Consider the following 26,722-nt stretch of genomic DNA (forward strand, 5'->3'; position numbering starts at 1 on the left):
TGTTAGTAGCCTCAATTAATCTAGTTTGGCTGTTGTAATCGACTTGCATTGATGTTAATGCATCAAGACAATATCCAGTCTTTGTTCACAGTGTACTCGATGTGTAAATCTGACACAGCCTAACTCGGTCTCTGTCTGCCGTCCACCCCTCAGAGTAAGGTTCACGCCATGGAGAACATAGTGACAGAGCATGAGCACTACCTGGAAGCTGTGAGGGACTTCAATGATTGGCTGACCTCTGCCAGGGAGGAGCTCCAGCGCTGGTCAGATCTGTCAGGAGACTCCACCTCTGTAAAGAGGAAGCTCGCCAAAGTTCGGGTGAGGATGTTCAATCATCACATACAATATAAACACCTTGTTGACACATCATTGACACCTTAAAGTAATCATTAGAGATTAGGCACATGCAAAAAAAAGTAATAAATGTTACCCTCCCGTAAGGAAAAGTATGTCTCTCTGTCTGCGCCAAGCCTCTATAGGACATCATAGTGACGGATGGAGAGTAGTTGGCAGGAGCAGTAACAGTTGAATGTTTCCTGTTCAAATGTTCCATGTTCCAATCCAGGAGCTGATAGACTCCAGGCAGTGTGGCCGAGAGCGTCTCAGCCAGGTGCAGCGTTGTGGGGCTGCAGCGAGGGACCACACGGGCTCCGGGGGCTTCGAGGCAGTGGAGAGGGAGGAGGCAGCCCTGCTGTCTGCCTGGGAGCACTGGGAGCGTGGGGCACTGCAGACCAGGGCAGGCCTGGAGACTGCGCTCTCTCAGATCGCCAGCTCAGAACAGGAGTTTAACTGCTTGGCTGCTCAGCTGGAGCAGAACCTGCAGGAGTTTAGCAGTCAGCTGCAGGAGTGGAGAGACAGACTCTCTCAGACCGAGGGGAAAAACTGTGGGGAGGAGGCTGTGCAGGGCTGGCAGATTGCAAAAGTAAGGCTCCTTTGCAGGTATTCTTATATATATATATATATATATATTGTTCAAGTATTGATGCAATGCCAAAGTGGAATGCAACAATAAAGGAAGGATCCGTTATAGTTATGATGAGTGTTGACTTTTCAAAGTGAAAATGAAATTCCCAAAATCGTCATATACTCAGGCATCCACAATCCTCCGTTCCCTCTCCTCTAAAGCATCTTCTCATTGCGTGTGTGTGCCACCCAGGACACTCTGGATGGCCTGGTTAAAGTGGAGCCCATGTCAGACAGTCTGAAGTCCCAGCTCAACGACCTATGGCGGTTCTCCAGGGACCTGGGCACTCAGTCAGAGAGAGTGTCCTCCCTCATCAAGGAGTACAACAGGTGAGTCAGTCAGCAGCAGGATGGAGGATTCCTACTATACTCAAGCTTTCACGCAAACCGTTCACTGATGTCAATGGGAGACTTGCACAGAAAGTTACGCGTGCAGAATCTGATCTCAAGTCAGAATACCGCCCTGTAGGTGCTGTGTAAAAGTAATTGGTCCTGGTCTGGTATCTGGTCCTCTCTTCTCCCTCCTAGTCTGAGCCTGCAGGCCTCCAGAGAATGCCAGAGCAAAGAGAAGCTTCTGGAGCAGCGGTTCCGTGCCACTTTCCGAGAGTTCCAGCAGTGGCTGGTTAACGCCAAGATCATCACAGCCAAGTGCTTTGACGTGCCTCAGAACCTCAGCGAGGCCTCCTCCAGCCTGCAGAAGATACAGGTACACTAAGGGCCAGTTTCCCTGGACTCAAAATCAAGCCTAGTCCATCAGTTCTCACACTCTCTGTCTCTCTGTCTCTCTGTCTCTCTCTCTCTCTCTCTCTCTCTCTCTCTCTCTCCCTACCACACCTGCTGTCTCGACCTCTGAATGCTCAGCTATGAAAGCGAACTGACATTTACTCCTAAATGTACTGACCTGTTGCACCCTCGATAACCACTATGATTATTATTTGAGCCTGCTGGTCATCTATGAACGTTTGAACATCTTGAAGAACGATCTGGCCTTAATCTCCACCGGGCACAGCCAGAAAGAGGACTGGCCACCCTTCAGGGCCTGGTTCCTCTCTAGGTTCCTTCCTAGGTTCCTGCCTTTCTAGGGAGTTTTTTCTAGCCACCGTACTTCTACATCTGCATTGCTTGCTGTTTGGGGTTTTAGGCTGGGTTTCTGTATAAGCACTTTGTGACTTCTGCTGATGTAAAAAGGGCTTTATAAATACATTTTACATTTGATTGATGAGTTCGTCAATGGATATTCTCCAATAAAAGCACGTCTTATCTTTGTTCAGGAAACCTTGTGTCCTTGAACATATTTGTTCAAGGACAAAAGTTTTAAAGTATGCATCTCATCTCTTGACTTCTGTCTCCACCCCAAAGGAGTTCCTGAGTGACAGGGAACAGGGCCACTCCAAGCTGAATGCTGTGGTGCTAAGTGGTGAGCTGGTGGTCAGTATTGCTGCCAAAGACCGAGTGGACGCTGTCCGGGCCAAGATAAGCAGTGCCAGAGAGGACTGGAAGACTCTGATGTCCAACCTGCACCAGAGGGAGACTGCATTACAGGTAATCAATCTATGTACAGTACAGCGTGTGAATCTTTTCTGGTCATAATGTGTAATCTATTCACTTTGTTTAAAAAAAAAAGATCTCACACTCAGTGTATTTTACTGTATCTTGAGAGGAAGCATTTTATCAATTTGTGTGGTGCTGAAAACTCTGGTTTGAATTGTGCATCAGAAGGTGTTTTTGTTTCACTTCTATGCTTCAGAACCTCCAGTCTCAGATGAAGGACTTTGAGGCGAGTGCGGAGCCCCTTCAGGAGTGGCTGCACGGGACAGAGGTTGCTGTACAGGAGAGCAGCACACGACTCCACGACCTCACAGCTAAAAAGCAGGAGTTGCACAAGCTGCAGGTATACGTGGCTCTCAGCCTGTGTCATTATGTCACTTCGTATCACCATAACTGTTCCCATCATCCCACCATCCACCCGGCCTTCCCAGGCACCAGCCTTCCCAGGCACCAGCCTTGCCAGGCACCAGCCTTGCCAGGCACCAGCCTTCCCAGGCACCAGCCTTGCCAGGCACCAGCGCGGCCGTTACAGAAGCTCACCTTTTCAGCTCTGTCAATCATAGTCACTGATGGAGTTCCGCATTGCATTGTCAAAGCTTATCATAACTGCTAACTGCTCATCTCTGCCCTGCCATCTACTCAATCTATTTTCAAATGCTTCTGCTGTATGTGTGTTCAATGCAGAGTAAATAATAACTGTTTACAGAGTTGACACTTGACATCCCTGTTCAAATGCTTGCATCAAACATCTTTGTCTGCTGTGTTTTCTAGCCTTCTTTGGATTTCCATTTCATGACAGTATTTCATGGTCATAACATTGACCAAGTCTTCTTCTTCCATGTCTGGTCTCTAAGTGTCTACGTTAACTTAGCTAACTGTCTGTGTGTTGGCTTGCATGCCTCTGTCTCGGTGATGACCTGCTTGTGCCCTTGCAGTCTGTGCTCGAGGAGTTAGCCTCTCAAGAGGTTCAGCTGATCAGGCTCAAAGAGAAGGCCCAGCTGCTGTGGGACGGACACGCGGCCGGAAAGGGCTTTGTCCACCGTGTCTCACAACTCTCTGCACAGTACCTAGCTCTAACCAACATGACCAAGGTAACTAATGTCTGCCTGCCTGCCAGCCTGTCCACCTGCAAGAGGGCAGGGCGGATGCACTAGGCTGTGTTTGTCTGGAGCTTACCACTCCGGTTCAAATTGCGTAGATAATCAATGAATTTACAATCTTATAGCTGTAGAATGAAACATTGTATCATTGTAAACGTAATTATGCTTGATGCTATTTCGTTTTGAGGCCATGCTGAATTGCTAACACTTTAATACTGCTAATACTGAATTTCAATTTTTGCTGGCAAAATTACTACGGCTGTTCTTTTCTTCCATACTGGATTGTAGCCCGTTGTCATTTGCATACACAAACCCCAGGTTCGCTTTACGTTGAATTTGTCATGGGTGTGCACATGAATGAACACACAGAGGCTGACCTGTGTGCTGTGCTGTGTGATCCCACAGGAGAAGGCTTCCCGTATCGACCGGATCGTCACCGAGCACCAGCTGTTCTGCCAGGGCCTGAAGGAGCTGCAGAACTGGGTGGCCGACACCAGCCACATGCTGCAGACCTACTGCACCCCCACAGCAGACAAGAACGTCCTGGACAGCAGGGTGATCAAGCTGGAGGTACAGTGCGACCACCTCTGACCTACACCAAGCTACACCAAGATAAACTAAGCTAAACTAAACTAAGTAAACTATACTACGCTAAGATAAACTGAATTAAACAACGCTAAGATACGCTAAGCTAGATCAAATCAAATAAATGAAACAAAGCTAAACTCAAATAGAATCGGACTTGGATAACAGAGTAGAAGCTGTTGTAAATCTCCAGTATGTAACAGGTAGCTAAGTTAGCATTCCTCCTGCCTTCGTGAGACCTCACTATGTTATACATGGACTGACCCTTAATGTCATTCTCCCAGGCTTTGCTGACAGCACGCCAGGAGAAGGAGATCCAGCTGAAGATGCTGGTCACCAGGGGAGAGTCTGTCCAGAGGAACACCTCAGTAGAGGGAGTACCAGTAGTCTGCAAGCACATCCAGGAACTCAAGGACTCCTGGGATGCCCTGCTTTCCACCTCCATCCATTGCAAAAGGTATAGCTTTTTCTTTCTTGTGTACTGCCTTAGTAGAATACATACTGGGTTATGATAACATCTGACCAAATGTAATGTTTTGTTTTATTTTTAACATTTGGGTAGTGTACAAGTAACTTTAGTGACGATTAGCTGATATATTTATGTTTACTACACTCTATTCCCCTCACAGTCAGTTGGAGGGAGCCCTTTCCCAGTGGACCAGCTACCAGGAGGATGTACTTCAGTTTGTGGGCTGGGTGGAGCATGTTGAGGAGAGCCTGGACACAACAGACAAACAGTTCTCTGAGATGAGAGACAAAACTGCCAACCTGGGTAAAGCCAAGGTACCCACCGTCGTCTATACTACTCATTATTATTGACAGTTGATGGGAAATGGGATTTCAAATAATAACAGTAAAAGAGGGGCTCATGTCTGGTGCCAGTGCAAATAATAATGGTAAAAAAGACATGTCATGTGCCTCTGTCTTATAAAAACATTTGGATAATGTGACCTTGGTAATGATTGGTCACAAAGTGCTTCTAGTTTTATCAAGAGGTATGACCTTAACCCTGTGAATTGCCATTGTTTGTTTCAGCGTCAGACAGTGCAAATTATAACGGTGAAAGAAGACATCCTTGTCGGGTGCCTCCGCCTTAAAAAGTCTCAAAATGCCAGTCTCCTATATGTTTGGTTTTAACAAGAAGTAACCTAACCCTGTATCATGCTGTGGTTTAAGTACAGTAGAAACATACACATTAACCCTGAGCTATGTTGTGCTTGTTTTAGCTTCTCTATGAGGAGGTGCTGAGCCACAGCAGTCTGCTGGACACCATCACTATGAAGGGAGCCAACATGGCCGAACATTACGTCACACAGCTAGAGCTCCAGGACCTGCAGGAACGATACAACACCGTCAAGGACAACGCCAAGGTATATAGAGTACCTTGGCGTATATAGAGTATATAGAGTGTCAGACTTATGTTGTTCCTCCTATGCATTAGCATGAACAAAAATAGTAGTAGTTGCATGTCTGTAATGCACGTCATTGTTATTGTGTTGTCAGAGTACGATGGGGAAAGCAGAGGAGCTTGTGCAGGCCCACCAGGAGTACCAGAGAGGCCTGCATGTGTTTGAGGCGTGGCTGGAGCAGGAGCAGGAGAAGCTGGGCTGCTACACACAGCTAGAGGGGGATGTGGAAACCCTGGAGGAGACGCTTCAGAAACTACAGGTCAGAACAAGAACATACTGCTACCTCCAGATACATAGCCAAAGAAAAGTGGCTTTACCCATTTCTCTCACTCTCCGAGATGAGAGACAAAACTACCAACCTGGGCAAAGCCAAGGGACCCACGTTCAGCTATACTACTCATTATTATTGACAGTTGATGGGAAATGTGATTTTTTAAAATTGAACCTTTATTTTATCAGGGAGTCATACTGAGACCTGAATTACATGAATTACAGAAAATACACATATCAATATAAATACAAAATGCAAGCAGAAAGCAAAGCACGGGTCAAAAAACACATTCATCAGGAATAAGGTCCTCAATCAGCTTTATGAATTGTCCTAAAGGCACCAAAACATCACCTTTAAGAACTTTTTGAAGATTTATTTAAGGACATTATGAAGGAAAATAAGGAATCATGTCCGGTGCCAGTGCAAATAATAATGGTGATAAAAGACATGTCATGTGCACGTACTATTGATAATTGTATAATTATTATTATCATGTATATTACACGTATTATGTAGTAACCAAAAAAGTGTTAAACAAATCCATGTTTATTTTAGATTCTTCAAAGTTGCCACCCTTTTCTCTGCAGCTATGCACACTTTTGGGATCTCTCAACCAGATTAATGAGGAATGTTTTTCCTGTTTGAAAACACATTATATTTCCACTAAGCGCAAACCAAATGGGATGGGTTGGTAGCGATGCTGGTTAAGTGTGCCTTGAATTCTAAATAAATCACAGACCATGGCACCAGCAAAGCACCATCACACCTCCTCCTCCATGCTTCACGGTAGGAACCACACATGCGGAGATCATCCGTTCACCTACTCTGCGTCTAACAAAGACCCGGCAGCTGGAACCAAAAATCTCAGATTTCCACCGGTCTAATGTCCATTGCTCGTGTTTCTTGGCCCAAGCAAGTCTTTTCTTATTATTGGTGTCCTTTAGTCGTGGTTTCTTTGCAGCAATTCGACCATGAAGGCCTGAATCACGCCGTCTCCTCTGAACAGTTGATGTTGACTTGAACTCTTTGAAGCATTTATTTGGCCTCAATCTGAGGTGCAGTTAACTCTAATAAACGTATCCTCTGCAGCAGAGGTAACTCTGGGTCTTCTTTTCCTGTGGCAATCTTCACGAGAGACAGTTTCATCATAGCGCTTGATGGTTTTTGCGACTGCACTTGAAGAAATGTTCAAAGTTCTTGAAATTTTCCGCATTGACTGACCTTCATGTCTTCAAGTAATGATGTCATTTCTCTTTGCTTATTTGAGCTGTTTGTACCATAACATGGACTTGGTCTTTTACCAAATAGGGCTATCTTCTGTATACCACCCCTACCTTGCCACAACAGAACTGATTGGCTTAAACACATGAACCTTTTGACATGTAGATTCTAAATATTAATAACAGCCCTTACAGTGAGAGTAATTTCTGCACACGGTGCAGGAATTCTATGCTGCTGTTCTAGAATTTGACTGTTGCATTTTGCCGCTATTCTCTACACCCCTCATTGTATCAATACCGCAATTTCTGCTTCATTTGAGGCTTTATAAAACTTTCTTCCTATAGTAGTAGCAGTGAGTATGTATAGTATTAGTGATAATTGTATAATTATTATTATCATCTACAGTGGGGCAAAAAAGTATTTAGTCAGCCACCTATTGTGCATGTTCTCCCACTTAAAAAGATGAGAAAGGCCTGTAATGTTCATCATAGGTACACTTCAACTGTGACAGACAAAAGGGGAAAAAATAATCCAGAAAATCACATTGTAGGATTTTTAATGAATTTATTTGCAAATTATGGTGGAAAATAAGTATTTGGTCACCTACAAACAAGCAAGATTTCTGGCTCTCACAGACCTGTAACTTCTTCTTTAAGAGGCTCCTCTGTCCTCCACTCGTTACCTGTATTAATGGCACCTGTTTGAACTTGTTATCAGTATAAAAGACACCTGTCCACAACCTCAAACAGTCACACTCCAAACTCCGCTATGGCCAAGACCAAAGAGCTGTCAAAGGACACCAGAAACCAAATTGTAGACCTGCACCAGGCTGGGAAGACTGAATCTGCAATAGGTAAGCAGCTTGGTTTGAAGAAATCAACTGTGGGAGCAATTATTAGGAAATGGAAGACATACAAGACCACTGATAATCTCCCTCGATCTGGGGCTCCACGCAAGATCTCACCCCGTGGGGTCAAAATGATCACAAGAACGGTGAGCAAAAATACCAGAACCACACGGGGGGACCTAGTGAATGACCTGCAGAGAGCTGGGACCAAAGTAACAAGGCCTACCATCAGTAACACACTACGCCGCCAGGGACTCAAATCCTGCAGTTCCAGACGTGTCCCCCTGCTTAAGCCAGTACATGTCCAGGCCCGTCTGAAGTTTGCTAGAGAGCATTTGGATGATCCAGAAGAAGATTGGGAGAATGTCATATGGTCAGATGAAACAAAAAAATATAACTTTTTGGTAAAAACTCAACTCGTCGTGTTTGGAGGACAAAGAATGCTGAGTTGCATCCAAAGAACACCATAGCTACTGTGAAGCATGGGGGTGGAAACATCATGCTTTTGGGGCTGTTTTTCTGCAAAGGGACCAGGACGACTGATCCGTGTAAAGGAAAGAATGAATGGGGCCATGTATCGTGAGATTTTGAGTGAAAACCTCCTTCCATCAGCAAGAGCATTGAAGATGAAATGTGGCTGGGTCTTTCAGCATGACAATGATCCCAAACACACCACCCGGGCAACGAAGGAGTGGCTTCGTCAGAAGCATTTCAAGGTCCTGGAGTGGCCTAGCCAGTCTCCAGATCTCAACCCCATAGAAAATCCTTGGAGGGAGTTGAAAGTCCGTGTTGCCCAGCAACAGCCGCAAAACATCACTGCTCTAGAGGAGATCTGCATGGAGGAATGGGCCAAAATACCAGCAACAGTATGTGAAAACCTTGTGAAGACTTACAGCAAATGTTTGACCACTGTCATTGCCAACAAAGGGTATATAACAAAGTATTGAGATAAACTTTTGTTATTGACCAAATACTTATTTTCCACCATAATTTGCAAATAAATTCATTATAAAAATCCTACAATGTGATTTTCTGGATTTTTTTTCTAATTTTGTCTGTTATAGTTGAAGTGTACCTATGATGAAAATTACAGGCCTCTCATCTTTTTAAGTATGAGAACTTACACAATTGGTGGCTGACTAAATACTTTTTTGCCCCACTGTATATTACACATATTATTATCTGAAAGAGGCTTTGGTATTAGCCTGTCTGAGGGGCTGCATGTGTGAGATAGGGTGGGAAAACTGAGGCTCTAAATCTGGTGTATTTGATACAATAGTGGCATACAAAAAGTGAGAGCGGGGTATGAGCATATATTAGATATGCCGACCACGGCAAAGGCCGGGAAAGGCTGACATCCTTTTTCTTCATTTAATTTTTTTTTATTTAATTGATCACCAATGGACATGTAGCCTACAGATGCCTGCCTCGTCACCAAGCGAGGAAGATTTCTTATCAAATGCGGTGATTATTATGGCTTGGCTAGGATTTAGGCTGGTCGAGGCGGAGGATAATGAGAACAGGGTGGTGGACAAGGGCATGTGAGCAACAAAGTGAGGTAGTTTGTGCGTGCGATCAGATTGAGTGTTGCATGCGTGTAATCAGCTATATTGTATGCAGAGACCGTGGCATGTGTGAAGTAAGGCTGTAGGTATAATGAAATGCATTCCAGGTGACTATCTCATGAAGCTGGTTGAGAGAATGCCAAGAGTGTGCAAAGCTACCATCAAGGCAAAGGGTGGCTACTTTGAAGAATCTCAAATATAAAATATACTTTTATTTGTACACATGTTTTTAGTTACTACATGATGTGTATGTGTTATTTCATAGTTTTGATGTCTTCACTATTGTTCTACAATCTAGAAAATAGTTTAAACAAAGAAAAACCCTTTAATGAGTAGGTGTGTCCAAACTTATATATTATGCTCTTTACTTGCCAGTGTTCCAAACGGGACATTATTTGTCTTTTTACCTGAACATGCGAACAACATCAGATAGTATTGATAGCAAGCAGTTCAATGGGTTAGTCAGATGTTGTTCAGCATTGGGAAAAATGCCTATCTTTGCCTGTTGGCGCAAGATGTACAGTATAATGGCGCTGGAATGTCCAGTAATATTTCGTAATGGCCAGTGTAAATAATGACAGCTGTCTCTCTGCATTCATTCCCAGGAGCTACAACTCCAGTGCACGGAGGGCCAGGCCCTGCTCAACACTCTGCTAGACAGTAGAGATCAGGTTGTGCCATGGGGGGTCCCTCAGATCGAGGACCGGGTCCTGGAGACTGTGCAGCAAGACTGGCGGTTGTACCAGGGGAGGCTGGGAGACACCAGAGGCCAGCTCAACAGTGCCCTGGCCAAGCTCCGCCAGATGGAGCAGAAGTTTCAGCGTCTGGACAGCTGGCTGAAGAGCATGGAGAGCAAAGGTCAACTACGAAGCCATCGGAGGTCACCCCGCGCCACCAAGGACGCTCAGCTGCAACTAATTAAGGTCAGCAGTGGTTCAGAGTAGATTGCTGTGACACACTAAGTGACATCAATGGTGATGTTGATTATTGTTATATTAGTAGTTACAGTCTTGTCTGTGTACGTTATGCAGTAAGGGGTAGCATGTAGCCTTCTCCTGCTCCTCATCCTCCTCCTCCTTATCTTCCTCCTTCAGTGCCCTTGTGTTTCAATAAATTATATGCCATATTTACCGTAATTTCTGGACTATTAAGCGCACCTGAATATAAACCGCACCCACTGAATTATTAAAAAATAGGTATTTTGTACATAAATAAGCTGCACAGGTCTATAAGCCGCAGGTGCCTACTGATACATTGAAACAAATTAACTTTACACAGCCTTTAAACGATACACGGCTTGTAACAAAAATTTAACTGTGGCCTACCAAGAAAGTCATTGGTCACTATCTTCCTCCTCCTGTGCACTGAAACCACTGAAGCCATCTCCTTCGGTGTCGGAGTTGAATAGCCTCAGAATTGCTTCATCCGATGTTGGATCGTTTTCATTGTCGCTCTCGTCACTTTCATCCGGAGGCAAATACCCCGCTGAGCTCATGCTGCCCCTTCAACACGCAGCAGTCCAGCCTTTCGAAACCCGTTGATCATAGTGGATTTTTTGACAATGCTCCACGCTGTCAGGACCCACTGGCAGACTTGACCATAAGTTGCTCTTCGCATGCGGCCCGTTTTAGTGAAGGATTTCTCCCCACTTGTCATCCAAGACTCCCACTGAACAAGGAGCGCCACCTTAAATGCACGATTTACACTGATGTCGAGTGGCTGCAAATACTTTGGGCCATCTGCTTTTCTTCCCTCTGAAAGCTGTTGTTGTCTTTTTGCACTGAGTCAGTTCCTCACGCTGCTTTCCAACGTCTTATCATCGACTCATTAAGGCCAAGCTCCCGTGCAGCAGCTCTATTTCCTTTTCCAACAGCCAGATCGATCGCCTTCAACTTGAAAGCTGCATCATATGCATTTCTCCGTGTCTTTGCCATGATGAGGGTGACAAAATTACTACCGTAATCAGAATGATGGGAAGTTTGAGCTCGCTCGATTTACGTCACATTATGTGACAGTGCTCAGTTTTTTGGCGGCATGAATCTTGTGAAAGCGGGAAAAATCCATAAATTAGCCGCGTCATTGTATAAACCGCGAGGTTCAAAGCGTGGGAATAAAGTAGCGGCTTATAGTCCGGAAATTACGGTATATGTGTCTCTCTGTATATAGGGTTGTCAGGAGGAAGTGCTGGTGTACCAGGAGGAGGTGGAGGGTCTGAGTGTTCTAGCCCAGCAAGTGTTGGACGAGACACACATCAGCAGCCGGGTCAGCACCAGAGCTACCCAGCTCACCGCCCGCTACCACGCCCTGCTACTGCACCTACTGGTATGGAACACTTAAAGATGCACACACACACACTGACGCATACAACCACATGTAACACAGTAGATTTCATCCCTGTCCTGACCTGGGCACGGACCTGGGACCTTCTGGTCAGCAACACTTTGCACTCACAAAGCTCTGAAACCAAAGTGCAAGATCTGACAATTTTGTCTCTCGCTTTTTCCTAAAATGTCTGTGTTGATGACGTAGGAGAGCATCAAGCAGCTGCAGGAGGAGGTGTATTGCATAGAGGAGGCCCAGAGTGTGTTCAGTACCTTCTCTGATTGGCTGAGCTCTGCCAAGAACAACTTCAGCACCGTGGCCATCAGCATCGATGTAGTGGACCGTGTTACCATGGAGAGGAAGAAGAAGAAACTGGAGGTACAGTTATAGTCTCCTCTTACAGCCGCTACCTTGAGCCTGGCATAAGAGAGACTACAGTCTGAGCTTCAGCTAAATGGAAGCCATGCCTCAAGTGACTTAGTTGGTAGACAACAACTGTTAGCGTAGCAAAAGTAAGCTCTTTTGAACTACTTGTGAGTGCGGACCTAGTGTGTTTTAGCATTGCAGTGACACTCCCAAGGCTTTAACTCCCTTTGCTCTGCTTCATCCTCTAAGAACGTTATGGTCCCAGGCATAATGGTTTCTGCTTTCTTTCTATGTATATGTGTGTCTGTCCTCTAGGCTCTGCAGGGTGACATGGAGCAGGGCCACAGCTTCCTGAGGACGATGCGTGAGAAGACGGAACGAGCCATGGCCTTCCTGGAGGAACCAGAGGCAGACCAGCTGAGGGAGGAGGTGGACGCCCATCTCTCCCAGCTAGAGGGCCTGATGGTTGGGCTACGCACTGAACACAGCTCGCTGGAGAAATGCATCTCCCTTTCCAAAGACTTCCTGGACAAGTACAAGGCCCAGGCTCAGTGGCTCACAGAGACCAAGGCTCTGCTAGGGATGCCTGTTGAACCCAAAGCTGAGCTCTATCAGAAGAAGGCCCAGTTAGCCAAATACAAGGTATGAACAGATCTATCTACAGTTGAAGTCGGAAGTTTACATACACTTAGGTTGGAGTCATTAAAACTTGTTTTTCAACCACTCCACAAATTTCTTGTTAACAAACTATAGTTTTGGCAAGTCAGTTAGGACATCTACTTTGTGCATGACACAAGTCATTTTTCCAAAAATTGTTTACAGACAGATTATTTCACTTATAATTCACTGTATCACAATTCCAGTGGGTCAGAAGTTTACATACACTAAGTTGACTCTGCCTTTAAACAACTTGGAAAACCCCCCAAAACGATGTCATAGCTTTAGAAGCTTCTGAAAGGCTAATTGACATCATTTGAGTTAATTGGAGGTGTACCTGTGGATGTATTTCAAGGCCGACCTTCAAACTCAGTGCTTCTTTGCTTGAAATCATGGGAATATCAAAATAAATCAGCCAAGACCTCAGAAAAGAAATTGTAGATCTCCACAAGTCTGGTTCATCCTTGGGAGCAATTTCCAAACGCCTGAAGGTACCACGTTCATCAGTACAAACCATGGGACCACGCAGCCGTCAAAAGTGCAAATCAATCCCAGAACAGCAAATGACCTTGTGAAGATGCTGGAGGAAACAGGTACAAAAGTATCTATATCCACAGTTAAACAAGTCCTATATCGACGTAACCTGAAAGGCTGCTCGCTCAGCAAGGAAGAAGCCACTGCCCCAAAACTGCCATAAAAACGCCAGACTACGGTTTGCAACTGCACTTGGGGACAAATATCGTACTTTTTGGAGAAATGTCCTCTGGTCTGATGAAACAAAAATAAAACTATTTTGCCATAATGACCATCGTTATGTTTGGAGGAAAAAGGGGGAGGCTTGCAAGCCGAACAACACCATCCCAACCGTACGGGGGTGGCAGCATCATGTTGTGGGGGTGCTTTGCTGCAGGAGGGACTGGTGCACTTCACAAAATAGATGGCATCATGAGGCAAGATAAATTATGTGGATATATTGAAGCAACATCTCAAGAAATCTGTCAAGAAGTTAAAGCTTGGTCGCAAATGGGTCTTCCAAATGGACAAGGACTTCAAGCATACTTCCAAAGTTGTGGAAAAATGGCTTAAGGACAACAACGTCAAGGTATTAGACTGGCCATCACAAAGCCCTGACCTCAGTCCTATAGAACATTTGTGGGCAGAACTGAAAAAGCATGTGCGAGCAAGGAGGCCTACAAACCTGACTCAGTTACACCAGCCCTGTCAGGAGGAATGGGCCAAAATTCACCCAACTTATTGTGGGAAGCTTGTGGAAGGCTACCCGAAACGTTTGACCCAAGTTCAACAATTTAAAGGCAATGCTACCAAATACTAATTGAGTGTACGTACACTTCTGACCCACTGGGAATGTGATGAAAGAAATAAAAGCTGAAAGAAATAATTCTCTCTACTATTATTCTGACATTTCACATTCTTAAAATGAAGTGGTGATCCTAACTGACCTAAAACAGAGAATTTTTACTGGGATTAAATGTCAGGAATTGTAAAAAACTGAGTTTAAACGTATTTGTCTAAGGTGTATGTAAACTTCTGACTTCAACTGTATCTATGTGTGCCTTGTAAAAATAGACATATCATCAACAACTGATTCATTATTGACATTCAAAGGATGTTTTTCCTCGTACATAGACGATCCAGCAGACAGTGCAGTCTCACGAGTCAGCAGTGAGGTCTGTGGTTGAGAAAGGAGAGGCTCTGCTGGATTCGGTCCGCGACTCTACCATCAGGGACAACATGAGCAGACTACAAACAGACTACCAGGACCTCTGCACTGCAGCCAGGGTAGGTGTTCTACTACAGTACACATGATTAATTTTTAAAGTATTAGAGAGCTTCCTTGGTTTGTGGTTGTCTAGTCTCTTGTGACAGACTAGCTAGCTACCTAAAGCATGCAACCAAAATATGTCATTGTCCTACCTGATTGATGTGGTGGCTGAGACAGCCACTGTAGCTTAGTCTATAAGGTTAAAAAAAGTAATCCTGTACTATTTACAGGACCAGGTTCAGACTCTGATGGAGTTGGTGAAGGAGCATGAGGGCTACAGCAGTGAGCTTCAGGAGGTGGAGAAGTGGCTCCTTCAGATGTCCAGTAGGCTGGTCACCTCAGACTCCATGCAGACTTGCAGCATGGAGACGGCTACACAGCAACTAGCTCGGCACAAGGTGAGTAGATTCATTAAGTTATGGATTGGAACTGTATGAGAATCCATGAGAATGAAATTATGCAATGACACCTGTTTGCGTGATAATGGAATTGTGCTTCTGAAGTTCTAAACCAGCATTCTAAAATCGCAATTTAGAAGTTTGGGGTTTATAATCATAACCCTTGTCTGTCACATTTCTTCTCAGGCAATCATGGAGGAGATAGCTAGCTTCGAGGAGCGCCTGACCAGTCTGAAGGAGAAGGGAGATGACCTGATGTCCAACTGTACTACAGACCAGGTCCAGGCTAAGATCAGCCAGCAGGTCCAGGCTCACCAGCAGGGCACCAGAGACAGTTACTCGGCCATCTGCAGCACCGCACAGCGAGTGAGTACTATAGTAACACTCTACTCTAAGCTACCCTACGTTGGTCTGCTCTGTTCTGCTCTACTCTAATCTACTATACTCTACTCTGATCTGCTCTACGCTACACTACTCTACTCACTTACCGGCTCCATCTCTTCACTTGTCTCTGTGTGTCTGTGTCTGCTTCATCAGGTGTACCAAAGTCTTGACAGGGAGCTGCAGAAACATGTCAGTCACCAGGACACTTTGCAGCAGTGCCAGACCTGGCTCTCCACTGTCCATGAGGAGCTCCGGCTGCATTGTCAACCTCCCTCTGGCCTGCAGGAGGCCCTCAAACAGGTTCCTGACTGACTGCTCCCTGCTCTTTTATAGGCAGAGAACGAGAATCAAATGACGCAATAATGTTTTTTTTTCATGGCAATGTTATGCCATAGGATTTTGGAGTTTCGTGGTCATTTGAAAATGGAAGGCTCTGCTTCAATGGGAAAACCTGGGTTAAATAGGGGAAATTAACAAATGAAAATGTTTTATCAAGCTGATTACATTTGTTTGTATATTACCTGTACAGGTGAAGCACTACAGGGCTCTACAGGAGCAGGCCAGTACGTACCTGGACCTGGTGTGTTCTGTGTGTGACCTATCGGATGATGCTGTGAGAGTCACTGTTGCTGAGGTCCAGCGGATCAAACACACGGTGTGTGGGCTGGTCTTACCGTACATGCACTTCTGGTCATCATCACATCATCCTAACCATATTGACAACAGGGTTTTCACCAAGAGTTTCAAGTATTTGCCATATGTAATACATACACCTTACTCTCACAATCTCTCACAGTAAAAACAACATTAGTTCAGGGCGTGAGAGTTCAGGGAAAATATGTAGGCCTGTAAATAGACATACAACAACCAGTAAAGACATCATAAAGCAGATGTACATAAAGTATCACAATTAAACAATCCCATGTTCAATACTTTGACTTCATGTTGTTGTGCGCTCTGCTGTATACTTCATGTTGTTGTGCGCTCTGCTGTATACTTCATGTTGTTGTGCGCTCTGCTGTATACTTCATGTTGTTGTGCGCTCTGCTGTATACTTCATGTTGTTGTGCGCTCTGCTGTATACTTCATGTTGTTGTGCGCTCTGCTGTATACTTCATGTTGTTGTGCGCTCTGCTGTATACTTCATGTTGTTGTGCGCTCTGCTGTATACTTCATGTTGTTGTGCGCTCTGCTGTATACTTCATGTTGTTGTGCGCTCTGCTGTATACTTCATGTTGTTGTGCGCTCTGCTGTATACTTCATGTTGTTGTGCGCTCTGCTGTATACTTCATGTTGTTGTGCGCTCTGCTGTATACTTCATGTTGTTGTGCGCTCTGCTGTATACTTCATGTTGTTGTGCGCTCTGCTGTATACTTCATGTTGTTGTGCGCTCTGCTGTATACTTCATGTTGTTGTGCGCTCTGCTGTATACTTCATGTTGTTGTGCGCTCTGCTGTATACTTCATGTTGTTGTGCGCTCTGCTGTATACTTCATGTTGTTGTGCGCTCTGCTGTATACTTCATGTTGTTGTGCGCTCTGCTGTATACTTCATGTTGTTGTGCGCTCTGCTGTATACTTCATGTTGTTGTGCGCTCTGCTGTATACTTCATGTTGTTGTGCGCTCTGCTGTATACTTCATGTTGTTGTACCGTGTACTGTGCAGATCGAGGAGAGGATGTCTAGCTCCCAGGGGCTGTCGGAGAGCTGGAAGGAGATAAAGGAGCAGAAGCAGGAGCTGTCTGGTCTGTTCCAGGACATGGAGCAGCAGCTCCTCAGTCTCTCCAGAAGACCAGCCGAGCTCGAGACCAAGATCGCCCACAACATGCTCACCCAGGCCAAGGTAGAGATCTTATGGTCAAAACGTTGTCACCAATAAACCACATAGGAGCAGAGACTGCAATGTGCAGAGTTAACAAAGAAAGAAGAAGTTTGGGGAGCAGGGTCCCACTCCCCAGCGTGGTCTCATAGACTAGATGTAACATAGTAAACGAAAATCAGGGACACTCAAATTAGTATGATATGTTACATTTGGTATGTTTACATAAGACAAAAGGAGGGTGGTTGGTCGGCGTATAACGTGAACGTCTAGCAACCCATAGGTTGCGTGTTCGAATCTCATGACGGAAAACTTTAGCAGTTGAACTAATTAGCAACTTTGCAACTATTTACTACTTTTGAGATACTTTGCAACTGCTTAGCATGTTAGCTAACCTTTCCCCTAACCCTAACCCTAACCTTTTAACCTAACTCCTAACCTTAACCCCTAACCCCTAGCCTAGATAACGTTAGCCACCTAGTTAATGTTAGCCTCAACAAATTGTAATTCGTAACGTATCATACAAAATGGATGATGGAAATCCACATTACATACCAAACATAACATATCATTCTAATTTGAGTAACCCTGATTATTGTTTACTATGTCTACCCCCGAGTCCAGGATGCACTCCCATCTTCCCTACCTTCTTTAAAAATACTTCTCTGATCAGCCAGATTAATAAATACAAATCTTAATTTAGATGAAAATGTGTAATTGTCAATATCAGTTTCACCGATTTAGGATGTTGCTCACATACAAACCACTAACACAGCATGAGACAAAACATGCACATTGATCAAATCCAATGAATGTTTCTCTACTCTCTCCAACAGGAGTTTAGCAATCAGCTGCAGAGTAAACAAGCCACCCTAACCAGAATGACAGAGAGTGTGAATCGTCTGACTGAGGGCCAGGCCAGCCCGGAGCATGGGGAAGTAGGGCGTCTGAGCCACTCCTGGCTGGAGCTTTGTCACCAGGCTAACAGGCTGCAGGATCAGAGGCAGGAGGACCTGCAGAGGACTCAGGAGTACCACGACTGCATCACAGCCATGGAGGCACTGTTTGAGCAGGTGTCCAAGGAGTGGGACAACCTGGCCAGGTGGGGTCATCTATCTATCTGAAACTCACAAGAAGTGTATGCAGTATGCAATATGGGTGTATTGCAATAACTTTGCTCTGATTTCACCCGTAATAGTATCACAATACACTATTAAAGTGATTACTTTATGTATTGATAACAATCACAAAAAAGCAACAACTTAAAATTGATTTGGTTCTGTATGGCCAAATCCCAGCCAGTCTTGTTGCTATGTGGGTTGCTAGTGAGTGAGCGGGCCCTTTCATAGCAAAAGTATGTTGATGTGGGATCAGTCTCCAGAGCACATAGAAGACTGACTCTATGTGGAATAGCTGAATAATCATAGTTGCCATGACAGTGGTAACATGGCTTAAGAGTTCGGGAGCTGTACCAACATTCTAAAAACCATGACAATGGGTCTCAAATATTTCTTCATCACTAGAATGTGTGTTAGCTTTGAAAAATTGTTATTGTGAAATCTAGTCATTGAATATATTATTTTTCTCTCCAAGGACTGATGCTGAAAGTTCATCTGAGCACTTGGAGGCGTTGAAAAAACTTTCCGTGGCTCTCAGAGACCAGAAGGGAACTCTGGAGGACCTGAAGGACCAGAGGCAGAAAGTCATCTACCATCTGAATCTTGACGATAAAGAGCTGGTCAAAGAGCAAATCAGCCACTTCGAGCAGCGTTGGGCCCAGCTACAGAGCCTCATCGACAGGAAGATCCAGGACTCGGTGCTGACCTTGGAGGACATGGCCCAGGTGTGTGTGTGTGTGGGGGGAGGCAGAAGACACATTTCTGGTCTAACCTATGGGCAATTAAGTATCTATTTTATTCTAATCAGGTGGAGGCCCGTCTGAGGGAGGCCAGGGAGTGGGCCGAGGAGCAGCAGCCTGCCCTGTCTGAAGCCATGAAGATGAGTCCTCCTCCAGAGTTGTCCCAAAGCTTCCTGTTTGACCACCTCAGCATCTGCAGTGAACTGGAGGCTAAGCAGCTGCTTCTGGCCCAGGCCATGACCGACGCTGACCGCGTCCTGGCTCACCTGGGGCTCAACGAGCGCCAGCGCCTGCAGCAGCTCATCTCAGACACCCAGGCTGAGGTGGAGTCACTCAGTGTGAAAGTGAGTGTTTTTTTGTGTGTTTAAAAATAAAATAAAATACTATTTGGGTTTCTGACACTTGCACATGCCTGTTTAACTTATGCTTATACTGTTTTCATGCTATTATCGTTTTTACATGTCTATATTGTGTAAATAAAATAAAGGTGGCCCAGAGGAGGAAGCACCTCAGCAAGGCCTTCACAGAGAGAACACAGTTCCTGCAGGCTGTCAACCAGTCCATCACCTGGGTTCAGCAGAATGAGAAGAAGGCCCAGGCAGAGGAGTACATCTCCCTGCTACCTGACGACCTGGCCAAGCAGGTGCGAACCTGCAGGAACATCCAGAGCAGCCTAAAGGCCTACCAGAGCGAGCTGACCTCCCTGTGGTCCCAAGGCAGAGACCTGATGAGGGAAGCCACCGAGGACGAGAAGGTTGAGATGCTCACCAAGCTGCAGGAGCTGCAGAACATCTTTGAGAAGGCCCTGCAGAAGTGTGGCCAGAGGCTGCAGGAGCTGGAAAAGGTGCTTGTCTCCAGAAAGTACTTCAAGGCAGACCTGGAGAAGACATGTCAGTGGTTGAAACAGGCAGACATAGTGACCTTCCCTGAGATTAACCTCATGAATGGCGACTTGGAGCTGAACGTGCAGCTGTTGAAGTACCAGCAGATAGTAGAGCAGGCGATGGAATATGAAAACCTCCTACTGATCGTCCAGAGAGCTGGTCAGGAGATCCTTCCCACTCTGAATGAAGTGGACCACTGTTACTTGGACGAGAAACTCAACGCTCTCCCACAGCAATACAATAGCATACTGGCTCTGGCCAAAGAGAAACAGGAAAAGATTGAACAGGCCATTCTATCCAGAAAGGAGTATGCCTCCTTCATAGATGTAACACATAATGCGTTGAAGGAGCTTGAGGAGCAGTTCCATAACTTGGGGACTCAGCCTGTTGGTCTACAGACAGAGGAGGTTGTCAGTTTACAGAACGATTACAAAGCTCTTCAGGTTGATCTGAGCAACCTTGGTCTGGCTGTCAGTGAACTAAACCAGAAGAAAGAAGGATTCCGAAGCACTGGTCAACCCTGGCGGCCTGAAGAGATGACCCAGCTGGTGAGCCTCTACAATGGGCTCAAGAGGCTCATCGAACAGCGGGTGGAGCACCTCGACGACACGCTGGAGTCCTTCGAGGACCACAAGGCCATGGCCATGCAGGTAGACTCAGAGCTGAAGGCTACCAAAGAACAGCTGGTCAAGGTCAACGCAGAGACTCAGTCGGCGGAGGAGAGGCTGAAGAACTACCACGCCCTGGCCGGGAGTCTCCAGGGCGCCAGCTCTCATCTTTCTAGACTCATGGAGCAGATGGACAACCTGGCTCCTCAGCTGGACCAGGCTGCCCACGAGGCCTCCAGAGAACAGGTGGTCTTGTGGCAGGATGAGCTGCAGTCCCTGCAGTCTGCTGTAGGGGAGCTGATAGTGGAGTGTGAGAATAGGTTTGTCCAGAGTAAAGACTTTGAGACAGAGGTGAAGCGGACCCTGGACTGGCTGCAGCAAATCAAGGATGAGCTGGACTGTGCTGTGGTGGTGGACGTGAGGGTAGAGAAGGTCCAGGAGGAGATCAGGAAGCAGCAGATTATGCAGGAAGAGGTCCAGTCCAGGCTGAGGATCGTGGCTGCTCTGAGCAGCAGGGAGAAACAGAAGTACACCAGCGCCAATGAGCTGGTCCCAGCCCATGTTGACTTGAGCCTGGGGGAGATGGCCAAACTACAGGCTGATGTACAACAGGCTCTGAGCTCCAAACAGGTGAAGTGATATCTTAGTGTCTCGATGTATTATAATATAAGGGAGTGGGGTTGCAAAAGTCTGGAAACTTTCCCAAATCTCCTAGGTGTTTATAAAATCTCAGTTGAAGGATTTCATCTGGGAACTTTGCGAACGTTTCTGGAATTTTTGTACGCTGTGAGGGAGTAATAGTGACAATAACATAGCCTGTTTGTATTGTTAGCTTCACATACTCACCATTTCCCTTCCCTGTCTGTTCTCCAGATCACCCTGGAGCAGGCCTTAGCGTTGTGTCAGAAGTACCACTTCCGGATGCAGTCAGCGTGTGAGTGGCTGGAGGATGCAGTGGCCTTCCTACAACTAGCCAGCTTGGGGGTGGACGTAGAGAACTATGAGGAATGTCTACGCCAGCAGGAGGACATCATGGCCTCGGAGCAGGTGGGTGCTCCAATAACTTGTCCGGGTGGATAATGTAGAGCAAAAAATGAATTCGCGCAATGGTATAACGCTCCCAAAGTGTTTAGTTTAATAGGACGTTTTCGACGAACTGGGCCTTTGTCAGGACTAAATAAAGTGTGGTCTATTAGGACATGTTGCTAAGAGGTAAAGCAAACTGAAACAAAGCTTCAATTGCAACTTATATTCAAGAGTGATTTTTTTGGTGTGCCTTTTTTCAACAACAAAAAAAATCTCATTTTTTTCTCCCTTTACCATGTTCTCTCCCTGTGCCTCGTGGTAGGAGTTCTTGGGCCACCTGCAGGAGTTGGAGGCTCTGCCCCCCCAGCTGGAGAACCTGGTTAACCCTTCAGCCAAGGAGCAGCTTAGGCTGAGTGTGGAGTCTGCTCAGCAGAGAGGAGTGGAGGTCCGAGATCAGCTGCAGTGTCATCAGGACGTCCTGATCAGGTACAGGAAGTAAAGGAAAAGGTTAAATTGTAACCAAAATATGGACAGATAATATATGCCATTTTAGTGGACACTTTCATCCAAAGCGACTTAAAACCATTTGTGCAATGGACAATATGGTTTTACAAGTGTTGAATACAGAGAGAGAGAGACCTTGGTGCAGAGATGGGCAATTTAGTGTTAATATAACACAGACAGAACTGATTGGATTGTCTTAAAGTGATCGCCGTCATCGTGACGTTGTTACTCAATTGAAACGAAGACATTAAATCCCCTTCAACACATGCTTCCCTCCAACACAATGAAGTGCATATTGTGTTTTATAAACTGGATGGTTTGAGCCCTGAATGCTTGTATTACGGGTATTACGGGTATTTACTGTTATCGCTATTATATTCTAACCAGTTTTATAATAGCAATAAGGTACCTCAGGGGTTTGTGGTATATGGACAATATAGCACAGCCAATGGCTTTATTGTGTCATGCATAAGAACAGCCCCTAGCCGTGGTCTAGCCGTGGTATATTGCCCATATACCACATCTCCTTGGCCTTAATGCTTAAAATGATTCCGTAAATACTTGGCTGCACCATGCATTTCCTTACTGGTACAATAAAGTTGGAATGGAATTGAATTAAATTGACTGTCCTGTGTTGTCCCTAGCTGTGTTGCCCAGTGGAAGTCCTACCAGGAGACGAGGCAGACAGTGATTGAACTGATGAACGAGGCAGAGAAGAAGCTGACTGAGTTCTCCACCGCCAAGGCTGCCACCTTTCTGGAGGCAGAGGAGAAGCTCAGGAGTCATAGGGTAAAAGAGGACCATGGGAAAATAAAGATTTTCTTCTGTTTTGACTTTTACATTACTTGATACATTTAGCTAATGGCCGCATAATTAGCCACACGATGGCGTCATTGTACATTCATCTTTAGTAATCAAAGCACAAATGATTAGACTTTATTTATGAACACCCATAATATGCGAACGGACCGCGACTCTTCTCTTGTGTGTATATTTCCTCCTCTCCCTCCCTCCCCGCCAGTCCCTGGTGTCGATGGTGAATGGGTTCCAGGAGAAGCTGACCGGGCTGGAGGAGCAGGCATCCCAGCTGGAGCTGGTGGGTAGTGACGCCAGCAAGGCCACCATCAGCCGCTCCATGACCACGGTGTGGCAGCGCTGGACCCGGTTACGCAGCGTAGCACGAGGGCAGGAGAGGGTCCTAGAGGACACGGCCCAGGAGTGGAGGACATTCAGGGAGAAGGTATAGTAGGCTACACAGAAACATGGGACTATGAGTGTGAGTACAGTGTGTTCGCGAATAAACAGTGGAGAAGACCATAATATCAACCTAAGCCCATGAATATAACTCCTGTTCCCTAAGGAGGTATGAGGTACAACACAGTTAGGGGGACAAGAGTGCAATCCTCATAGCTGTCCGTTGTGCAGTATACTGACTGAAAGGGAACTAAACAGTATACTATCAGCACTTGCTGGATTATTTATTTGTTCCACTTATGCCCTTTGTTGCTGTCTGCCGTGAAGGTTCTCTAAAGAGTGTACACTACTCCATAGTAGAAGCTAACAATGATGCTTTATCAACAAGTCATTACAGGTTCAGCACAATGTCTAGATTTCCCCCGCCTGTGTTCCTTTCAGATGGTGAAGCTGAGGAACATGGTGGACGAGCTTCAGAGCCGTGTGATAGACTGTGCTGTGGAGAAGGCCTCCAAGGCTACCTTGCAGTCTGTGTTGGACCAGCATGAGCTGCTGATCCAGGACATGGAGAGGGAGCTGTCCTCCCTCACCCTGCTGCGTCAGTACGCCCTCAGCCTACTCCATGACGTGGAGGTCCCCTCACCATCCCCCACCTCCGAACAGGACGAACTGCCCAGTCTCAAGGAGATCAGAGCTGTACAAGACCGCATGGAAAGGTGCGGATCAAGATTGTTAGGTTTTGCGCGGTCTCTTCCCACAGCCGCTGTGGAGCTCCATGAGTCTGGCCATCGAGCCTATGTTTAGCATTTGCATATCAGATGGATTGGCAACTCAGGAATTAGATCAGTTGTTGTTTGCATTGAACAGAATAAGAGAGATAATTGTCCATTTAGTTACAAGTGAAAATGTGTCTTCTGTATTTCCCAACGTTCCAGTTCAAAAACAGTTCAAATATCTTAGGAACAGAATAATGGAGCTGAGTGGTTTTATGTCTCCCCACCAGTCTGCTGCAGCAGGCGCGTACCAAGCGTAGCCAGGCTGGGATGGAGCTGAGGGATAGAGAGGAGGTGGAGAAGAACCTGAGTGTGGTCAAAGCCTGGATCCAGGAGACCAGGGAGCTGCTTCTCAACCCTACCCCAGATATAGATGCTCTGCTACAGGAGCTGGAGGTAAGCCGCTGACGTACCCTATGGAACTAGATATTGAGTAAACACAATCTAACACATGATCACATCCTTTTTTGCCATTTTTGCAAATGCAAAATTCCTTTATGCATTTACTCAATTGTTGAATCAAGTACTACTGTGTGCTAAGGCGTAGTCTCAGGCTGGGATCAAGGCTTGCTATGGCGTAAATTAAAGAATTGTTATGTGAGTGGCTTGTTTTTGAGTCTTGGTACATGTGCATGACCATGTTTCTACTATGTATTGTACAGGTGGTGCACAGTGATGTGATCGGGTACCGTCAGCATTTGGATAAGATAGCTGAGCAGCAGCAGAGCAAGTATCTGGACCTGTACACCATCCTGCCCTCAGAGATCTCCATGCAGCTGGCTGAGGTGTCGCTTGCACTGGGGGCCATCGAGGACCAGGTACCGGACTATCTAGCGCTTGCTATTTCTCACTGGGCCAGTTTCCTGGACACAGATTAAGCCTAGCCATGAACTAAAAAGCATGTTCAATGGAGAATCTCGATTCAAATAGATTAGGCTTCATCTGTGTCCGGTCTACTACATCAACTACTGTATCTTTTACTAATGTAAATGTTAAAACAATAGAGAAGTTATTACAGGGTTAAGTGTGTACGTTTTTCTTCTGAATTTCTTAAGGTTCTATCCAAAGAGAGAGAGATTCAGAAGACGAGAGACATCAAGGAGGACTTCAGTTCCAGGATCCATGACGTGTCGGAGAAGATGAAAGCCATCTCCACCAGACTCAAAGACAAAGCCAGTGATGTCGAACACGCTAAAGACGAGACCAAGGTGAGCGGGAGTTGAAGATACTCATGCATATGACTCTGAATAAGGGTTTGGGGTCAATTTCTTGTCAATTCAATCAATTCAGGAAGTAAACTGAAATACATACAAAAGTGAATGAGCACCCAGAGCTGCTATCTTGGTCAGTCCGTGGTCAGTCCGTTTAACCCAGAGTTTCTCTCCTCTCCTCAGTGTCTTTGTGATGACCTGGAGAGCTGCCGTCGGACTCTCTCAGAGCTGGATGCTGCGGTCCAGGAGTTCGGCAGACGGAACCCCTTCTTGGCCAAACAGTTGAGCGATGCCATAGTCAAGTTAGGAGACATCCACCACCACACTGCCCGACTGGCCGAGTGTAGAACCATCTGGCTCAAAAAGGTTAGGAACCAATTGTATAAATGTTTTGAGGGGGGGAAACACAATATACACGAGAAGTCTTGTTGTTACACTGTTGTTGTTTTAACAATGTTGTTGTTACATTGAAGAGGTGGCATTAATGTACTGTGTTGCCCAGCCCAAAATGTTTATATGGGGCCATTTGACTTTTAATTGTAAAAGGTGCTATTTATACCATAACGTACATTACCCATACATTGTCAGTGTCATTAAAGTATGCATTTCCCTGCTGTTGTTCCCTGGTTCCTCAATTCCTCTCTGTTATCTCACCTGTCCAGGCCGATGCCCATCTAGAGGAGTACAGTGAGATGCTGGACTTCATAGTGAGGTGGTCGGAGAAAGCCAAGGGCCTGGTGAGGGCCAACATCATCTGGAACTCCTCCCCTCATCTGCAGGAGCAAATAAGGATGTACCAGGTGGGTGGAGACATGAATAAACACATGTAGAGTTACCGGATTGAAATGCTGATAGAGACTGTATGAAACTCTCACTGTTCTTTTCCACTGTACCATCTTCAACAATACTGGTGGTGTTTGTGTGTGTAAGGAAATAAACATGGGTTCTGTTCCCCTGTCTCCTATCATTATCCCTCCAGGATGTTACTTCTTTTCTTATTTACCGGCACCTCTTAGGGTCCATCCATCACTGGTTGGCCCTTTTTTTTTTTTTTTAAACAGTTTCTTCTTATTCCATTCATTGCCTGTGTTGTGCTTTTCCCCTCCCCGTCCCATCAGTCTGTGCTGCGTGAGTCCCGGGAGCTCCATGGGGACCTGCAGGCCATGGGAGAGAAGGTGGATCTGCTATCTGAGGTGCTGCAGACGGAGAACATGTCCCAGCAGGTGTGTGAGCTCAGCCGCAACACCGAGGAGCTCCAGCAGACCATCAGGACACGACTGCAGAGCCTACAGGACGCAGCCAAGGTACTGACTCAGACATACTGTATGCGCTGACCTTGCATTTTAGCCTAGCATCTGTTTTCACTCTAGCATTGTTGTTAGTCTCAGAGATGGTCAAATAGCTTTTAGCATCTCAGTGTTATTCTCA

At 45.8% G+C, this 26,722-nt stretch overlaps 1 protein-coding gene across 1 annotated transcript in view; it reads left to right on the forward strand.

The window, feature by feature from the left end:
• The window catches only part of syne1b (spectrin repeat containing, nuclear envelope 1b), a 134,948-nt gene that overhangs the window by 51,561 nt on the left and 56,665 nt on the right, over positions 1-26,722 (forward strand). The window contains exons 56-92 of the mRNA XM_065003343.1: positions 154-318; positions 566-922; positions 1,157-1,293; positions 1,492-1,669; positions 2,323-2,505; positions 2,711-2,854; positions 3,447-3,602; positions 4,017-4,181; positions 4,481-4,653; positions 4,826-4,979; positions 5,423-5,566; positions 5,700-5,864; positions 10,115-10,432; positions 11,676-11,831; positions 12,039-12,209; positions 12,513-12,839; positions 14,502-14,654; positions 14,868-15,035; positions 15,222-15,401; positions 15,573-15,719; positions 15,949-16,074; positions 17,084-17,260; positions 18,073-18,338; positions 18,830-19,079; positions 19,163-19,438; positions 19,582-21,216; positions 21,460-21,633; positions 21,935-22,098; positions 22,761-22,905; positions 23,138-23,356; positions 23,752-24,026; positions 24,314-24,479; positions 24,746-24,901; positions 25,139-25,291; positions 25,478-25,660; positions 25,957-26,094; positions 26,413-26,598. Of these exons, the coding sequence (XP_064859415.1) occupies positions 154-318; positions 566-922; positions 1,157-1,293; positions 1,492-1,669; positions 2,323-2,505; positions 2,711-2,854; positions 3,447-3,602; positions 4,017-4,181; positions 4,481-4,653; positions 4,826-4,979; positions 5,423-5,566; positions 5,700-5,864; positions 10,115-10,432; positions 11,676-11,831; positions 12,039-12,209; positions 12,513-12,839; positions 14,502-14,654; positions 14,868-15,035; positions 15,222-15,401; positions 15,573-15,719; positions 15,949-16,074; positions 17,084-17,260; positions 18,073-18,338; positions 18,830-19,079; positions 19,163-19,438; positions 19,582-21,216; positions 21,460-21,633; positions 21,935-22,098; positions 22,761-22,905; positions 23,138-23,356; positions 23,752-24,026; positions 24,314-24,479; positions 24,746-24,901; positions 25,139-25,291; positions 25,478-25,660; positions 25,957-26,094; positions 26,413-26,598 (8,430 nt within the window). The remainder of the gene's footprint in view (positions 1-153; positions 319-565; positions 923-1,156; positions 1,294-1,491; positions 1,670-2,322; positions 2,506-2,710; positions 2,855-3,446; positions 3,603-4,016; positions 4,182-4,480; positions 4,654-4,825; positions 4,980-5,422; positions 5,567-5,699; positions 5,865-10,114; positions 10,433-11,675; positions 11,832-12,038; positions 12,210-12,512; positions 12,840-14,501; positions 14,655-14,867; positions 15,036-15,221; positions 15,402-15,572; positions 15,720-15,948; positions 16,075-17,083; positions 17,261-18,072; positions 18,339-18,829; positions 19,080-19,162; positions 19,439-19,581; positions 21,217-21,459; positions 21,634-21,934; positions 22,099-22,760; positions 22,906-23,137; positions 23,357-23,751; positions 24,027-24,313; positions 24,480-24,745; positions 24,902-25,138; positions 25,292-25,477; positions 25,661-25,956; positions 26,095-26,412; positions 26,599-26,722) is intronic.

The sequence above is a fragment of the Oncorhynchus nerka genome, linkage group LG18 (genome assembly GCF_034236695.1).
Source record: "Oncorhynchus nerka isolate Pitt River linkage group LG18, Oner_Uvic_2.0, whole genome shotgun sequence".
NCBI classification, from domain to species: Eukaryota; Metazoa; Chordata; class Actinopteri; order Salmoniformes; family Salmonidae; genus Oncorhynchus; species Oncorhynchus nerka.